General features: G+C 41.4%; 1 protein-coding gene across 1 annotated transcript; it reads left to right on the top strand.

Annotated features, from left to right (window-relative positions):
• On the top strand, positions 322-10,762 carry BCL2A1 (BCL2 related protein A1). The gene is given in 2 exon segments (NM_001164511.2): positions 322-804; positions 10,626-10,762. Coding segments are annotated over 2 exon segments (528 nt in total). The 5' UTR covers positions 322-384; the 3' UTR covers positions 10,734-10,762.

Genomic DNA, 18,675 nt, shown 5'->3' with positions numbered 1-18,675 from the left:
ATTTAACTTTCAGAGGAAGTGTGAAACTTTCCACAGGGGTTGTACCATTTTACAGTCCAACCAGCAGGGTGTAAGGGTTCTAGTTTCTATATCCTTGACTTGAAGACTTTTTAAAGCTGAATGAGCCACGTAGAGCATGAGGAAGTGGCCTCTCGTGGAGATATTTTCCTCTTTCATGTTTTAACTTTCTCTTTCACACACAGCCTACGCGTGAGAGTGACGAGGAGGAAGGATACCACCGAGTGATGCAAAAAGAAATTCCACCAGCCTCCAGACACCATCATGTGTCACGTCCCACACAGCCCTCCGAGCTCTTGCTTCAAATCGCCCCAGTCCATTCCCGGTGAATAAGCTGAAGACTTTGCTCTTGCGGGGGGGAAGAAGATGACTGACGACGAGTTTGGATATATTCACATGCTGGCCCAGGACTATCTGAAGTATGTCCTGCAGATACCACAACCTGGATCTGGTCCAAGCAAAACATCTAGAGTGTTACGAGACGTGGCTTTCTCCGTCCAAAACGAAGTTGAAAAGAATTTGAAACCATGCTTGGACAATTTTGATGTTGTGTCCATAGACACTGCCAGAATAATATTCAATCAAGTGATGGAAAAGGAATTTGAAGATGGCATCATTAACTGGGGAAGGATTGTGACCATATTTGCATTTGAAGGTATTCTCATGAAGAAACTTCTGCGAAAGCGAATTGCCCCAGATGTGGACACGTACAAGGAGATTTCTTACTTTGTCGCCGAGTTCATCACCAAAAACACAGGACAGTGGATAAGGCAAAACGGAGGCTGGGTATGTGTGAAGGAAACATTCCTCATTGTTATTTACTTTGAAATAGGAATTGAGTTTCCTTGCTAATTGGGGAAAAAAAAAAAAAAAAAACAACTACCTAAGGATCAACTTTTCTTTGGGTGGTTTGTTTTAAAAGTTTTAAACTTTTAAAATAAAAGAAATCTAGCTTATCTCTAATGAATCCTAAAACTTTATAATTAGAAAACACTTGTGGATCTAGTTTTCATTCCTAACAGTGTAAATTGCAAGAGTGGGGTTTGGGGACTAATAAAGCACCTCTCTATTGCATCTTCAGAATCAGAGTCTAGTCTAGGACTCAGCTCTTGCTGCGGTTGTCACGACAATGCAGAATTAGTATAGTTGATACTAGAGGCTGTAATATTTAAGTTGCAAAAGACAGGTGTAAAATTTTCCAAGTTCATTGTTTATGAATTGATTTTTTTTTAGTTTTCTAATATAACACATTCTGCCTGTTAAAGCTTGGTGATAAAAAAAAATGTGCACCACCAGCAAGCAACTTTATTCAAGAATTTCCAAATAAAAATTCACTTTATGATCAATGCCTTAAAAGGCCAAGATCACGCAGGGGGCCTATGTTAGAACTCATGTTGGTGAGCTACCTTTCCCAGCTGGATGCATATGCTTCTCTTTACATCCCCATGCATTTAATACTTACTTTTTCACAGCACTGTGTCCCCAAGAACCTCTTTTCAACCCATAATCCTGCCCCCCCACTCTTATCAATTATTTTACATGCAAAACATGCCTATTGAAAATAACCATAGAAAATATACATAGCATTTCTTTGCAAAAACAAATTTTGTATATTGTTCGTTAAATAGTATTTATTACTACTTACTAAAGGATACTAAAAATTTAGAGTATTTATAGATTCGTTGTATAAATAGTACATGGTACTTGTTCTGCTTTTTTTTCACCCAAAAGTATTTAAAAAGGTATTTTAAAGGGTACTACATACATGCTGTTGTATATCTGGCCATTTCTAGCTGATGGCTATTTAGTTATTTCCAGAGTTATTTCAGAACTGTCACAGTACTTCATTGAATAGCTTTAATCACATCTTCCCGTCTGTACGTGTGCTTTTCTAGGGTGGATATTGGGATGTAGAATTGCTGGTTCATGATGTACAAAAATGTTTTAAATGTACTGGATCCTTGCCCTCCAAGTTCTACCAAGTTCCCCTCCCATCAGAGCTTGTTCCAATACCCACATTTTTTCTCACATCCTGGCTGACTAAAATTAGGTTGTAACAATCTATCGTATTTTCCCTACTCTGCTGGGTTAAATATATATATTTAATTTATCTTCTTATTCTAGTTCTGGTTTCCTTGATGACTAGTGAGGTTAAGCATCTTTTCATGTTGAGCATCTTCTCATAGCTTTCTTGACCATTTGTAATTCTTATTCAGGGAACTGCCTCTTTCAATTCTTTGCTGCTTTTCCCATTATTTGTCTTTTCTCATTGATTTAAAGGAATTCTTGGAAGAGTTTGGATACAAATTTTTTTACATTTGTATCCAGCATATTCAATTCTGATATCTTCCAACTTACTGTCTTTTAAAATTACAGATGTCTTCCGTCATTATAAATGTTTTAAGAGATGATGAAATCCCATGCATTAATCTTTAATTGATGGCTTATTTTGCATTTTGTTTGAGGCCTTCCTGTGTAACTATAAGGTTGCTGGCAACCACTCCCCTTTCTCCATCACCTTTTCTTCCTGCAACTCAGCCTGACTTGGGGCTGGGTGAGGCCTGTGAGATGTTTGGTCATGTTTTCTTCTGACTGCTATGGAGAGCTATACTGAAGGATGGGTGGAAATTTCCGCTATTATGATGTGTAGGTTTCAAGTCAAGGCAGAAGTTCTTTGGCACAGAGGCCACCTGTGAGCCTTCAGAGAAATACTAGTTTGCAAGCTTTATATGGCCTAGTACTGTATTCCCAGTGCCTAGCACGGTATATGGAACACACAGAAAGTGAAAAAATGTTAACGAAGATTTTAGCTTCTTAATAGTAAATTTTGTAAGCTCCTGAAGCTCATACTCGGTGGAGGGTATGGAATTGTCTCTGAGAAAGTCTGTAAGTGTACTCATATTTCCGGGGGTGGTGGTGGTACAGGTGTGAATATGGCAGGATGAACCTGTCTTGAATAGAGATACACACACACACACACACACATACACACGCCTCCCACCCTCCCAGCCTTCATCAAGTCCTTATGTATGTTTTAAGCTGACGTTTATGCCTGAAGAGATTAAGTCCTAGGACAGAAATGCTCTTTAATATGTCATTTCAAAGCAACTTCAGTATTCCTTTCCCGGCTCACAGGAGACATTGAGTCTATTACTGACAGGCAGTGCTTTTTGGAATCAGTACATGCCACTATGGCAAACTGATATCTTCTTTTCGTAGTGATATTGACAAATCTGCTCAAATGAATGAACTTACTCTTTTTTTTCCCTCCATAGCCATAAGCCTTTATTCCTTTTTTAAAAAGTTTATTTTATTTTTATTAGGGTATAGTTGATTTCCAGTGTTGTGTCAATTTCTGCTGTATACCGCAGCGACCCAGTCATACATAGATATACATTCTTTTTCTTTTTTCTTTTTTTTTTTGTCTTTTTTTTTTTTTTTCCTATTTCTTGGGCCGCTCCCGCGGCATATGGAGATTCCCAGGCTAGGGGTCAGATCGGAGCTGTAGCCTCCGGCCTACGCCAGAACTACAGCAACGTGAGATCCGAGCCACGTCTGCAACCTACACCATAGCTCACGGCAACGCCGGATCGTCAACCCACTGAGCAAGGGCAGGGACCGAACCCGCAACCTCTTTGTTCCTAGTCAGATTCGTTAACCACTGCGCCACGACGGGAACTCCCATTCTTTTTCTCATACTATCTTCCATCATAGTTCCCTGTGCTGTACAGTAGGACCTCATTGCTTATCCATTCTAAAAAAAAATATATATAGGGGGTGGGGGGATGTGCTTGGGTTATGGGATGGAAATCCTGTGAAACTGGATTGTTATGATCATTATACAACTACAGATGTGATAAATTCATTTGAGTAATAAAAAATATATGTATATATGTAATTGTTTGCCTTTATTCTTTTAAAAATGGAAATTATGCAGGAAATGGTTAAGAGATCAGCAATTTACAAATTAGTATGAATAGATTGAGGAGGTTATTTCCTAGGAACAAATACTGATCACAGGTAGAGGAAAATCAGTTGTATCCAGAGACAACACATGGAGGGCTAACATAAAGTTGGATACAAAGGAACAAAAGATACTGGGCCTTCAGAAAATATAACTGAGGCTTTTTTTTTGGTTTATGGCTGACTGATATTAATTAACAAAGCTAAATAATATTAATGTCATTGAAATTTATACTTGTGAGATCTTGGTATAGAAATAAAGTCTAGCTGAGGAGAGACGTTTCTGGTGGGATGCAGTAGCTATTTTTTTTAACTCACTGAATTTTACTGCATTTATAATTGTGCAATGATCATCACAACCCAATTTTATAGCATTTCTGTCCTAAGTCCCCAGCCCGTCCCCCCACCCCTTAACTTGTCCCCTTTGGAAACCATAAGTTTTTCAAAGTCTGTGAGTCAGTATCTGTTCTGCAAAGAAGTTAATTGTGTCCTTTTTTTTAGATTCCACATGTCAGTGATAGCATTTGATGTTGGTTCTCACTGTCTAACTTTACTTAGCATGATAATTTCTAGGTCCATCCATGTTGCTGCAAATGCCGTTATTTCTTTCCTTTTCATGGCTGAGTAATATTCCATTGTATATCCACTCCTCTGTCAATGGGCATTTAGGTTGTTTCCATGTCTTGGCTATTGTACATAATGCTGCAATGAACATTGGAGTACATATATCTTTTCGAGTCATGGTTTTCTCTGGATGGATGCCCAGGAGTGGGATTGCTGGATCAAATGGTAATTCTATTTTTAATTTTCTGAGGAATCTCCATACTGTTTTCCGCAGTGGTTGCACCAATTTTACATTCCTACCAACCATGTAATAGGGTTCCCTTTTCTCCACACCCTCTCCAGCATTTATTATTTGTAGATATTTTGATGATGGCCATTCTGGTCAGTGTAAGATGGTATCTCATCGTGGTTTTGATTTGCATTTCTCTAATAATTAGTGATGTTGAACATCATTTTATGTGTTTTTGGGCCATCCATATGTCTTCTTTGGAGAATTGTCTGTTTAGATCTTCTGTCCATTTTTTTTGATGGGGGCAGTAGTTATTTCTAACCTATACAATGCTTTCTTCTAGACTCAATCCAATTCCTGTGTGTGTATATGTGTGTGTGAGTAGGTTGTAAATAGAGATTGTATACGGTCTTCTTGAATATAAATGCCAGAGAATGGAAAGAGTATTGTTGAAGTAAAAATAAATAGGTTAAATAAATATCATTTCTGTTTAGGTTCACATTTTTATATACATATATTTGGGTAGGTGGTTTATTTACCAACTAATTATCACCTGACCGATATTAAAATGAGATTGTTACCTGATGACAAATTCTCCATCGAGAAGATGGTGAATGACTCTACTCTTGAATGATTCATTTCAGGGGAAATGGTGCAATTACATGTCCTGCCAGTGGAGTCAGGTGCCCACAGAAAGAAGGGAGATGAGGAGGCATTTTACAACTTTATCAAGAAACAAGCACCAACTTCTCACTTACTACCCTCCTGAAAAACTTTCTCTCTCTCAACAACAACAATGACAAAAAAAATCACGGGAAATTCTCTTGTGGCACAGTGGGTTAACGGTCAGCATTGTCATTGCTGTGGCTCAGGTGGCCGTTATGATGCAGGTTCGATCCCTGGCTAGGGAACTTCCACATGCCATGGGCGATGATGAAAAAAAAAAAAAAATCACTGATCTCTTGTTCTAGCCACATTTGCTTGTCACTGACCCAAATTAAAGATGCCTGCCTATGATAAAAGATGAGAGCAGCGTTTCACCTACACCTAGAATATACCCATGATTTAATGAAATTTTTAGTGTGCCCAGAGATTTTATGAAAACTTTTGAATCAAGAATGTGGTATGTGAGGTCAGCATAGATATGAGAGCATCAACTCTGAATCAGACAGACCTGGGTTCATTACTTGCTTAGTACCTGTGTGACAAAGACAAGATACTGAACTTCTCTAAGCCTCATTTCCTCCTCTGTAAAATGGGGAGACTATGGCTCCATATCTCCTAGGACTGGTGTAATGATTAAATCCGTTCATATTATATACGAAGCATCCAGAACACAGTTTCTGTAAACAAGCACTCAGTACAAATTAAGGACTATTGTTTAGTAGTAGTGGTGGTGTCTAACTTCCCTGAATAGATAAATTTCATCTCCAGAAATTATATCATCACCACAGTTAGATATCAGCCACCATCTAAAACAGATGCCCTCAAGGGAGAAAACGAGACCAGTGTATCAGTAATGGGGCCATAATCTCATAGTTTATTCTCTTCTTCAATTTTATCAGCTTGAGTTACTTTCTTTCCTTTCTTCCCTCCCTCCTTCCCTTCTTTCCTTCTTTGCAGCTTCTCATGCCTTTTTATTCTTTTTCTGCATTTACCATGATTTCCTCTTCTCCCCTCTGTCAATTTGATGTGCTGAAAATGGATGGGCTCTCAGAAGATCTGACAGGAGAACTAAGTTCATTTTTTAAAGCGGTCTTCGGCATTCACGAGGAAAGGCTGGTTCTTAAAAACCATTAGACTGTGCCTGAGGTGAAACTCATCTCACCTCTGGGTCTGCCTTTCCTTTGCAGCCAGGGGGCTTTCCTATTTTTACCCTCTTCGATGAAGCATTCTCCTGCCTCTGTGCTGGTTGGGAGGAATGGACATTCAGCCCTCAGCTCCACGCAGGAGGAATCACATTTACCTAATGCACCATTGAATACCTACCTCATTTTGTCATAGGGCCTTTAGCATAGAAGGTAGCCAACAAATATTTGTTGATGGAATGATTGAATGAACCAGCCTTGAAACTGAGATTTGAATCCTGCCTTTCCCATTCCACTAGACGTGTGATCTTTGGTAAGTTACTAAAGTAACTTGAGACTCAAATTCATTAATATACTATACAGAATATATAATGACAATAATACCTACCTTAGAAGGAAAGTTAACCAATTAAAGAACATTTCCGTAAGAATGCTTTAAACGGTCAAATACAACTATGAAGGCTATATGGGGAAATTCCGAAAACTTTAAATTTGTACTTCTTAATAATACTTTAATACCAAAAGAAAGCCCCTTTTGAAAGTAGGGATGTACAGTCAGAATTGGTGCTTTCCAAGTAACCAGCATATTAAAGCCTGAGTCATAAGAGTCAGGCAAAGTAGGTTTTATTTCTTTATGACCCTCTTGCTCTAAATAAAGGTCAATTTGAGGCCAAATAAAAGGACATACAGAGACCTGTAGATGATGGACTAAGTGTTTATTCTGGCAAAGGCATTTCTTTTTTTTTTTTTTTTTTTTTTTTTTTAGCTCAACGTCCCTTCATCTCTCATTTCTTTTTTTTTTTTAATTTTTTTATAATTTTTTTTTTATTTTCCCACTGTCCAGCAAGGGGGTCAGGTTATCCTTACATGTATACATTACAATTACATTTTTTCCCCCACCCTTTGTTCTGTTGCAACATGAGTATTTAGACAAAGTTCTCAATGCTATTCAGCAGGATCTCCTTGTAAATCTATTCTAAGTTGTGTCTGATAAGCCCAAGCTCCCGATCCCTCCCACTCCCTCCCCCTCCCATCAGGCAGCCACAAGTCTTTTCTCCAAGTCCATGATTTTCTTTGCTGAGGAAATGTTCATTTGTGCTGGATATTAGATTCCAGTTATAAGTGATATCATATGGTATTTGTCTTTGTCTTTCTGGCTCATTTCACTCAGGATGAGATTCTCTAGTTCCATCCATGTTGCTGCATGGCAAAGGCATTTCTAAAAGGTGCAAAGTTCTAGCGGTGATGCGATATGATCTCAAGAATTCTTATATATCCTGGAGTTCCCTTTGTGGCTCAGCAGATTAACGAAACTGACTAAGATCCGCAGGTTCGATCCCTGACCTTTCTCAGTGGGTTGAGGATCTGGCATTTCTATGAGCTGTGGTGTAGATCACAGATGTGGCTTGGATCTGGCGTCACTGTGGCTGTGGTGTAGGACAGCAGCTGCAGCTCTGATTCAACCCCTAGCCTGGGAACTTCCATATGCTGCAGGTGCGGCCCTAAAAAGCAAAAAAAAATAATAAAATAATTCTTATATATCCTTTGATGAAATACGTTTTGGTGGCCAAATGTTTCTTGTATTTCTTTTGAATTTTAACTTGAGATTTTAAAAAATCATTTGATGAAAAAATGAGGTGAAACATCATTCAAGTCTACCTATGGGTCCTCCAGGAATCTCTAACCTCAGCTCCCTGACCCCAGGAGTCATCAGTGACTCCCTCAGAGCCTGCATCCAACTCATCAGCAAATTCTGTTTGTTGCACCTTCAAAATGTTGCATATTCAGTGCATCTAGGGCACTTTCCCCTGTCACTCAACTATATCAATAGCCTCCTACCAGTTTCCAGTTAACATGGGGTTTATGAACGTTCTAGGAGGGGGAGCACTTAAGTGGATGCATCCCTAGAGCATTCAAGAAATGTGTGTGTAAGGGCGGTGGGGGGGGTGGGGGGAGAGGAAGAAGAGAAGGAGCACCTGTCCGCTGTCAGGGTATGATGGCGTGTGTCTGGGCATGACTCCAGACTTCACACGGAGGCAGGCATTGGCTTTCTTGCACAATCATTCCAGTGGAAAATTCCCCTGACTGGTGTTAACCTGTATCGCCCCGATGCTCAAAATGAAGGAGGATTCCAAGGCGTGCGGAGTTCTCAGGTCTCTTCCGACTATCAAAGAAATACTCTTGGTTTGCCTTTTGGCATTAATCACACTAGACTATGAACTCCTTGAAGGCATTTGTAACTCCTGAAATGAAACTTGCTAGAGGCAGAGCAATTGTTTCCTAGATGAGCATTAAAGAAAATTATTTTTAACAATTTTCTAATCCTCGTGGTGGTGGTTGGGAAATTTATGGAGAGCAAAGAACAGTGTTTGCACCCCAGAACAGGTCTGGTCATGAAAAAGTTGGGTCTCCTTAGATACCTTATTTTTTTTTCTGGCCTCAGTTTCCTCATTTGTCAAACTAAGAGAGGGCGTTAGGCCAGATGATCTCAGAGGTACTTTTTGGTGAGGATGCTCTATAGTAATAGAGCATACATTTATAATCTATGTCCAGTTTATACTCATTATTATTATTATTATTTGGTCTTTTTACGGCTGCACCCAAGGCATATGGAGGTTCCCAGGCTAGGGGTCTAATCAGAGCTGTAGCCGCCAGCCTACACCATAGCCACAGCCATGCTGGATCCAAGCCGCGTCTGCAACTCACACCACAGCTCATGGCAACGCCAGATCCTTAACCCACTGAGTAAGGCCAGGGATCAAACCCACATCCTCATAGACGCTAGTCAGCTCTGTGAACCACCTAGCCACAACAGGAACTCGCTATACTCTTATTTTTTTAAAATGATGTTTGATCAAAAAGAGTGTAAATTGTTATAGAAACAACAACCTTTTCGTAGACTCAGAGGCACTGATTTAATCTGGCTTTATTGTTGGGCCCTCATGACTCTCAGCACAATCGGATTTACAAACATAAATGCATATTTCATTACCAGACAACTGAAAGAGAAAAAGAAAAAAAGGACTTTCTGTCTTCTAGAGCTGTGCTGTCCAGTACAGTAGCCACTAGTCACCTGTGATTGTTGAACAGTTGCTCTGTGGCTAGTCTGAATTAAGATATGCTGTAAGTATCAAACACACATTAGATTGTAATAATTTAGTACAAAAAAGTAAAATATCTTAATAATTTCTTTTTTTCTGGTTTTATTTTATTTTATTTTTTGGTCTTTTTGTCTTTTTAGGGCCACACCCACGTCATATGGAGGTTCCCAGGCTAGAGGCTGAATTGGAGCTATAGCCACCGGCCTACACCACAGCCACAGCCACAGCCACAGCCACTGGGGATCCAAGTCATGTCTGCGACCTATACCACAGCTCACCGCAATGCTGGATCCTTAACCCACCGAGAGAGGCCAGGGATCGAAGCCGCATCCTCATGGATGCTAGTCGGGTTTGCTAATTGCTGAGCCACAATGGGAACTCCTGGTTTTATTTTATTTTTTTTAATGATTTTCGTTTTTTCTATCATAGCTGGTTTACAGTGTTCTGTCAATTTTCTACTGTACAGCAAGGTGACCGAACCACACATATGTATATATATTCTTTTTCTCACATTATCATGCTCCATCATAAGTGACTACATATAGTTCCCAGTGCTATAAGCAGGATCTGATTGTTTATGCATTCCAAAGGCAAAGTTTGTATCGATTTCTTAATAATTTCCATATTGGTTACATATTGAAATCATAACACTTTAGACAAAATAAACATATTTTAAGAATTAATTTTGTCTTTCTTTTCACTTTTAAAAATGTGGCTACTAAAAACTTTACATGTGTAGCTCACATTATATTTCTATTGGACAGTGCAGCTCTAGAGTGGTCTCCAATTGGAGAAAGAGAATGATGAAGATGAAGAGAATAAAACTAGTGAACAGAGAAGACTGACTTATCTGCATTATTAAAATGAAAGTTTCTTTGCTTTTCATTTCAGCACACTTACTCGCCACGGATTTTTTTAAATGTTACATTTGTTCTCTTATAGGAAAATGGCTTTGTAAAGAAGTTTGAACCCAAATCTGGCTGGCTGACCTTTGTGGAAGTTACAGGAAAGATCTGTGAAATGTTATGTCTCCTGAAGCAATACTATTGACTAAAAAGGACACTCCATATTGTGAAACTTGCCGAATTTTCTTGACTCTTACAGAAGGATGACCAATTCTTACCTTCTACTTCTAAAGAAAAAACTCTGATGGTGGGATTAGAGTTATGGAAATTCTGTCCCCGTTTTAATAAATAAATTGTATGTATTTTTCTCTATGTGTAGTTTGTGTCCTGCCTGGGAGCCCAGCGGAAGGGTAAAGCTCAACACAGGGAACAAGAGGCCGAGGGCCCAGAAGGTCATGTCTTTGGCAGATTTTCTTCAGGGTGTGTCCTTTACCTGAAAGTCATTTTCGATGACACTAGTCTAGATTGATCGCGAGTGGGGTCTGCTTCCCTTGTGCCTTTGGGCCCCAAGCTTTCTGGAGCCCCCCAGGGCTCCCAGAGGCTTACTTAGAGGTTTCCACTGATGCCCTCCCTGCCAAACTTTAGAGCTGCCATTTAGGGGTGATGAGTATGACAACTATGAGACTCTGGGACAGTCTCAACAAAGACAAGTGGGCAAATGATTCAATGTTGAGCCATTGTCAAATTCCTCACTTTAAAAATTGCACAAGTTGGAGTTCCCATTGTGGCACAGAGGAAATGAATCTGACTAGGAACCATGAGACTGCATGTTCGATCCCTGGCCTTGCTCAGTGGGTTAAGGATCCTGCGTTGCAGACGTGGCTTGGATCTGGCGTTGCTGTGTCTCCTAGCCTGGGGACATCCATATGCTGCAGGTGTGGCCCGAAAAAGACAAAAGACAAAAAATAAATAAATAAAAAGTGCACGAGTTAGAAAATTATGTCATTTATTAGACCCTGTATTCTGATTTTTGAGTTAGCAAATCTGATTGCCACGTGAGAGCACTGGACTTTGTTCTAGACCTTCCCACTCTTTCTTTTTCTACCATAATACAATCTCTTCCCCTTTAGGGCTTTTTCCCTTTCCTAGAAAGTGGTTGATAGATCCAATAAAGAAGCCAGAGCCCCCCTCTCTCAAGCAATGGACATTTTCACAGGGCATTTCAGTGAATGCATGCTTTACCCCTCATGATGATTCTTAATGATAGGGATTAGGACATTGGGGCAAGTCAATAGGGAAATATTTTGGATGCCTGCTTATCAGATCACATCTGAGAGGTGACTACCTAGGTCACCTGGGACTTCTTTCTTCAGCGGACAAGAAGCATTTTCTTTTTCCTCTTTCAACCAAGAGTCTACCTGCCCCTAACCCACTGGGTTAAGTTTTATTTTTTTTTTTTTGTCTTTTTTTTTTTTTTCCTATTTCTTGGGCCGCTCCCACGGCATATGGAGGTTCCCAGGCTAGGGGTCGAATCGGAGCTGTAGCCACCAGCCTACACCAGAGCCACAGCAACGAGGGATCCGAGCTGTGTCTGCAACCTACACCACAGCTCATGGCAACGCCGGATCGTTAACTCACTTGAGCAAGGGCAGGGACCGAACCCACAACCTCATGGTTCCTAGTCGGATTCGTTTAACCACTGCGCCACAGTGGGAACTCCTGGGTTAAGTTTTAATTCAGTTTTGCATTATTCAGAGCAAAGTAATGGGCATGAACAGTCACGAATGGACATAAACAGGAAGTACGTGCGAGGGTACTTCTACCTGTAATAGATTTGCATAAGAAACCATGGGAGTTCCCGGTGTGGCACAGTAGAACCCTACTGCAGTGGCTTGGATCACTACAGAGGCCTGGGTTCAATCCCCAGCTCAGCGTGGTGGGTTAAAGGATCCAGCATTGCTGCGGATGTGACTCAGATTCAATCCCCAATCCAGGAACTTCCACATGCCTGTTGTGGCATTAAACATAAATAAATAAATAAATAAATAAATAAATAAATAGAACCGCAAGCCCTGGCTTTTATGCTGAGACGATCTCTTGAACAAAGCATCACTGGGAAATCACTGGCTGTTTCTGGTTTGTAATCTGGTCTTTCAAACTGCAGCTCACCGTTTGATTTGTTTAGCACTTTACTTAAAAGAAAAAGGCTTTCAGAGTTCTCATCGTGGCTCAGTGGTTAACGAATCTAACTAGGATCCATGAGGTTGCGGGTTCGATCCCTGGCATTACTCAGTGGGTTAAGGACCTGGTGTTGCCGTGAGCTGTGGTGTAGGTCACAGACGTGGCTCGGATCTGACATTGCTGTGGCTGTGGTGTAGGCCGGTGGCTACAGCTCTGATTAGATCCCTAGCCTGGGAACCTCCATATGCCTCGGGTGTGGCCCTAGAAAAATATAAAACTAAAAGAAAAGAAAAGAAAAAAAAGAAAAAGGCTTTTATGAACCTCAACTCTTACCTTGTAAGAGGTAAAAATGAAAGTGAAACAAACAGATTACAGACCTAAATGTTAAAACTACAAAGCTCTCACAGGAGACAATCTTTATTACCTTGGAGTAGGTAAAGATTTTTTAGCTACAACACGAAAAACCTGAACCAGAAGAGAAAAACTGGTAATTTAGAACTCACCAAAATTTTAAAATTCTACCTTTTTTTTTTTTTGACCATGCCCTTGGGCATACAGAAGTTCCCAGACCAAGGATCGAATCTAAGACACGGGAGTGATAAAACCAAACCTCAAACCTCTAGGCAACCAGAGGACTCCCTCAAATTCTGCTTTTAAAAAGACATAGTTAAACAGTCAAAGAGAGGCCATGTGAATTATATTTCAATATAGCTGTTAAAAAAATACCTTCAAAGAAGCAAACCACAGAATGGGAGATACATCACATTACTATCTGACAAGGGAACTTGTATCCTGAATAATTATAATACACTTAACATTTGATAACAACATGACCAACAGCCTAACTTAAAAATTGGCAAAACATTTGAACATACACTTCACAAAAGCAGAGGGTCAGCAGACATGGAAAAGATGCTGGACACGACTAATCATCAGGGAAATGCAAATTAAGACCATAAGAAAACCACTGCATACCCCCCAGAATGGCTAAAATGAGAAAGAATCATAATGCCATGCTTGGGGACAGATGTGGAACAACTGGAACTCTCCTCCACTACTGTGACAACATACAACTGTAAACTGCTCTGGAAAACAGCTTGGCAAATTCCTATCAAGTCAACATCCACTTACTCTAGCGTCCAGCAAATCCACCCCTAGGTATTTACTCAAAAGAAATAAAAACTGGGAGTTCCCGTCATGGCTCAGTGGTTAATGAATCCGACTAGGAACCATGAGGTTGTGGGTTCGATCCCTGGCCTTGCTCAGTGGGTTACGGATTTGGCGTTGCCAAGAGCTGTGGTGTAGGTCGCAGACTCAGCTCGGATCCCGTGTGGCTGTGGCTGTGGTGTAGGCCGGCAGCTGTAGCTCCGATTGGACCCCTAGCCTGGGAACCTCCATATGCTGTGGGAGTGGCTCTAGAAAACGCAAAAAGACAAAAAATTTAAAAAAAAAAGAAATAAAAACTTATGTCCATACTATACATAGAAGCTCTGTTCATAATGGCCAACGACAACAAAAGCAACCTGGAAATAACCTGATAACTGGTAAGTGAATGGCTAAACAAACTGTAGCATATCCATGTAATGGGATGTTACTCAGAAATAAAAAGGAATGAAGCATCGATACACACAATGGAATGAGTAAATTTCAAAAGTGTCATGTTGAGCAGAAGAAGCTAGTCGCAAAAAGACTAATATTGTATCATATCATGGACATGAAACTCTAGACAAGACAAATTTAGTACAGAGTGACAGCAAGCAGAGGAGGAGTTGCCTGGGGCTAGGGTAGGGGTGCTGACTGGGAAAGGCCTTTTTAGAGGGATAAAAATGTTCTTTGTCTTGATTGTGGTGGTGTACATTTGCCAAAGTTCATAGAGAAGATCACATAAAACAGGAGTGTTTCAGGAGTTCCCCGGTGGTGAAGAGTGAAAGGATCCAGTGTTGTCACTGCTGTGGCGAGGGTTCCATTCCTGCCTGGGAACTTCTGTATGCTGCAGGAGTGGCCAAAGAAACTCCCACAAACAGGTCCATTTCATTGCAGATAAATACTATCTCAGTGAAGTTAATTTAGAAATAACTCCTGGTTGAGGGAAGAAATGATAAACACTCATTAGCAACGATGGAAACAATAAGGAAAAGTACAAAAGGAGAGAAAGAACATCCCCCCAGTACTAAATTGAAGTGGAAGGCTAGTCATGCCCAAATAGAATTGTGAAGCTCTGTTACTTTCTCCCCCTTGTCATTTAAAAGGACTTTGTGTGTATGACAGCCTTGCTGACGCCCTACCAGGTCTTTTCGGTGTGTTTGGCCCTCGCTTCACCCATTTCAGTTGCATCCTCCTAGGTCTCCTGCCTCTTTGCAGCTTCCCTGGCTTGATTTCAGACCTTTGGGACGATCGATTTTTTCACATGTTGTTCCCTCTGCTCAGAACTTGTCTCTACGGCTGCAGCTGGCAGTGCTTCCTTTCTCTGCAGATTTAGTTCAGAGGTCACACTTTAGGGATGCCTCCCCCGACTAGGTTAAAATCTCCTATTACAGTCTCTTAAAACACCGTGATCTCAATTCATTTTACATTTGTGTGATTTTGAAATCAATATATCTGTTTCCCCCACAGACAAGAACCATTGCTGTCTGTGCTCACCATTTTATCTCAGAGTCCAGTTCAGAGCCAAGTGAAAGCTCAATAAATACTTGTTTCAAAGATAAACAAATGGGCGTTCCCATTGTGGCTCAGTGGTAACGAACCAGACTAGTATCCAAGAGGATGTGGGTTTGATCCCTGGCCTCGCTCAGTGGGTTAAGGATCTGGCATTACCATGAGCTGTAGTGTAGGTCGAAGACATGGGTCAGATCTGATGATGGTGTAGGCCAGCAGCTATAGCTCTGATTCAAACCCTAGCCTAGGAACTTCCATATGTCAAGGGTGGGGCCCTAAAAAGACCAATAAAGAAATAAATAAAATAGATGAATGGACATGAACAGGTTTGGGGACAGGTCACACATGCAGCTGGGGTGAGGCTCAACATCACGTTCCCTGTAATGGCATGGAAAGAAGTAATGGCTGTTCATTGGTGTCTTCCACGGGCTAGAAGCCTTCTTTTCTTTTCTTTTTTCTTTTCATTCTTTTTTAGCTGTACCCAAGCATATCAAAGTTTCTGGGCCAGGGATCAAATCCGAGCTGTAGCTGTGACCTATGCCAGAGTTGTGATGGATCCTTAACCCACTGCACTGGGCCAGGATTGAACCCACACCACTGCAGAGACAACACCAGATCCTTAACCCACTTTGCCACAGAAGGAACTCCTAGGAACTTTCCAGAGGCAATCTCCTTTTGGCTTCAGGGCAGTTCCCTGGAGATATTATCCCCATTTAACCAACTGAAGAGACAGGCTTAAGGGCAGGGAGAAACTTGCCTGAGGTCCTGGGGTGGGTGGGTCACACAGGCCTCTAAACCCCAGGCTGGTGCTCGTGGCCCTGGGTCTCCTATCTCCATGGCACTTCCTCCTGATCATATGGAGCCGCCCAGACCTCCACTTCCTCGCCCTTCCCCTTCATAGGCTGGCGCTGTGTGTGAGGGCCCTGGTGGGCCAGCCTGGTGTCCTCACAGACAGCATGGGTCTTCAGCAGCCAGTGGGGTGCCCCACTCTCCCTCGTCTTCCCCTGCTCTGTGGCCTCCCAGTGGAATCACCCAACTCAAAGTGGCTGTGATTTTGGATCTGGAAACTTTTTGCAAAGAGGGCGCAAAGTTGCTGACAGTGAAATGAAAAAAAAAAAAAAAACCCAAAAACCGAAAACCGTTCTTTATAATTGGTAGCTCTGTGTGGCCATTTCTGCTGGAAGATGCAATTAGGGACACAGCAACAGGATGGGTATTGTGGCTAAATTATTTCCCCACAGTGTTGGTAGGTTTTCTCTGATTTGTCTGCTTAATGACCAAAGGGAGGATTTTCAAGACAGATGGCTGAACCTAGGGCTACGATTTATTGCCTGAACAGGGTAAATCTAACTGGCTCACCTGAAAACCAAACCCATTACCAATGTTCTCTGAAATCATTCTAAAATTAAAGGTTCGGAGTTCTCTTGTGGCACAGTGGGTTAAGGATCCGGTGTTGTCACTGCAGCGGCCCGGGAACTTCCACATGCCGAGGGTGCGGCCAAAAAGAACCCCAAAATTTAAAAAAAAAATGTAGAGGTTGATGACTATGCTATTTGAGCAACACAATTATTCTGACACAATTTGCTTTGCTTCCTATTTGCTGAGAACTTCCACATAGCCTCACCACCATATCAAGCTATCCACACGGCATCGATACTGCTGTATTTTTTTTTCTTCCCTCCTATTATTACTGCGACTCAACTGTTTGAAGGTCATGCCCTGTGTTTATGTATGAGACCTTGTTCCTCATTGCCTCTGTGGGAACATCTCTTCAGCCTTACTCTTCAGCATCTTAGAATCTTCCCTCTGTTGGACCAGTCCCCTTAGCACACAAACTCGCTGTAATTTCTCCTAAGGCGAAAACAAACCAAACCAAACACATGCACTCGCAGCAGTCACCCCTTTTTACTTCTCCTCTTTGTAGAAAAATTCAAAAGAGCGTCTATCCTTGCTGTCTCCAATTTCTCCTCTCAGTGTCTCCTGAACTCTTATTCCCAATCAGACTTTCATCCCCACTACTAAGTTCAGGGATGACTTCCCAGTCCTCAGATTTCTTGATGTGATGACATTTGACACAGTGGATGAGTGTTTGTTTTTTTTTTTGTTCATTTGTTTCGGTTTGGTTTGGGTTTTTTTAGGGCCACATCTGTGACACATGGAAGTTCCCAGGCTGGGGGTCAAATCAGAGCTGCAGTTGCCAGCCTATGCCATAGCCACAGCCATGGAGCTGAGCCACATCTGTGATCTACACCACAGCTCATGGCAATGCCAGCTCCTCTACTCACTGAGCAAGGCCAGAGATCAAACCCACATCTTTGTGGATACTAGTCAGGTTTCTTATCACTGAGCTGGGGGGGGGGAAGGGGGAGGCACTCCATGGATGACTCTTTATATGTATTTTTTCTTGACTTCTGGGACACCAGTCTCTCTCAGTCCTTGTCCAATCTCACTAGCCACTGTGTCTCCTTTGATGAATCTTCCTCATCTCCCTAAGCTAACTAACTCTTAATATTGGGGAGCCCCTGGATAGCCCTTGGCTTTCTTTTCCTAATCTATATTCACACATTAAACATCTCATTCCGTATCATGACTTTAAAACCCCCAAATTCATATGTCCAGCTCAGACCCCCACCCTCTGAACTCCAGACCCATATTCAACTGCTGACTTGACATCTTTCTACTTGGGTGCTGAACAAATCTATTAAGCTCACTATATTCAAATGTGAATATCTGATTGTCATCACCTCTCAAATCTGTAACCCCTGCATCCCTCACCATTGGTTAATGGTAGCCTCATCTTTCCATTCACTGAGGCAAATCCTTTAGACTCTGCCTCTTAATCTCTCCATCAGGAAGTAATACTATTTGTTTCTATCATTAAAATACATCCAATATTCAACTACTTATTACCATCTTCAGTCCTATGACCCTGACCCCAGCCATCTAAGATCTTTGACCTGGATTTTGCAGTAAGCTCCCAAATGATCTTCTTGCTTCTGCTCTTGCCCCTCGACAATTTATTCCCAATATGCAGTCCAAACTCTCTAACCTTCCCCCATCTTTCTGATCTCATTCACCCTCGTGCCTGGTTAATCCTTACTCAGCCTTGGGATTTCAGCTGAAAAGGCACTTCCTTGGGATGTGGATGGTGTGGGGTGGGGGAAGAGGAAGTGAAGGGTCATCAGAAAACCTCCTGATCTGTCTAACTGCAGAGAATGATCTGTACAGTCTGATTATACCATGGTTTGCATAATAGTTCTGTTTCTTCCTGCAGATTGGTTCTTGGTTTACACCCCAATCTTTGGTAATGC

This window comes from Sus scrofa, chromosome 7, assembly GCF_000003025.6.
Source record: "Sus scrofa isolate TJ Tabasco breed Duroc chromosome 7, Sscrofa11.1, whole genome shotgun sequence".
In the NCBI taxonomy this organism is placed as follows: Eukaryota; Metazoa; Chordata; class Mammalia; order Artiodactyla; family Suidae; genus Sus; species Sus scrofa.
This window is presented reverse-complemented; position numbering and strand designations above follow the sequence as displayed.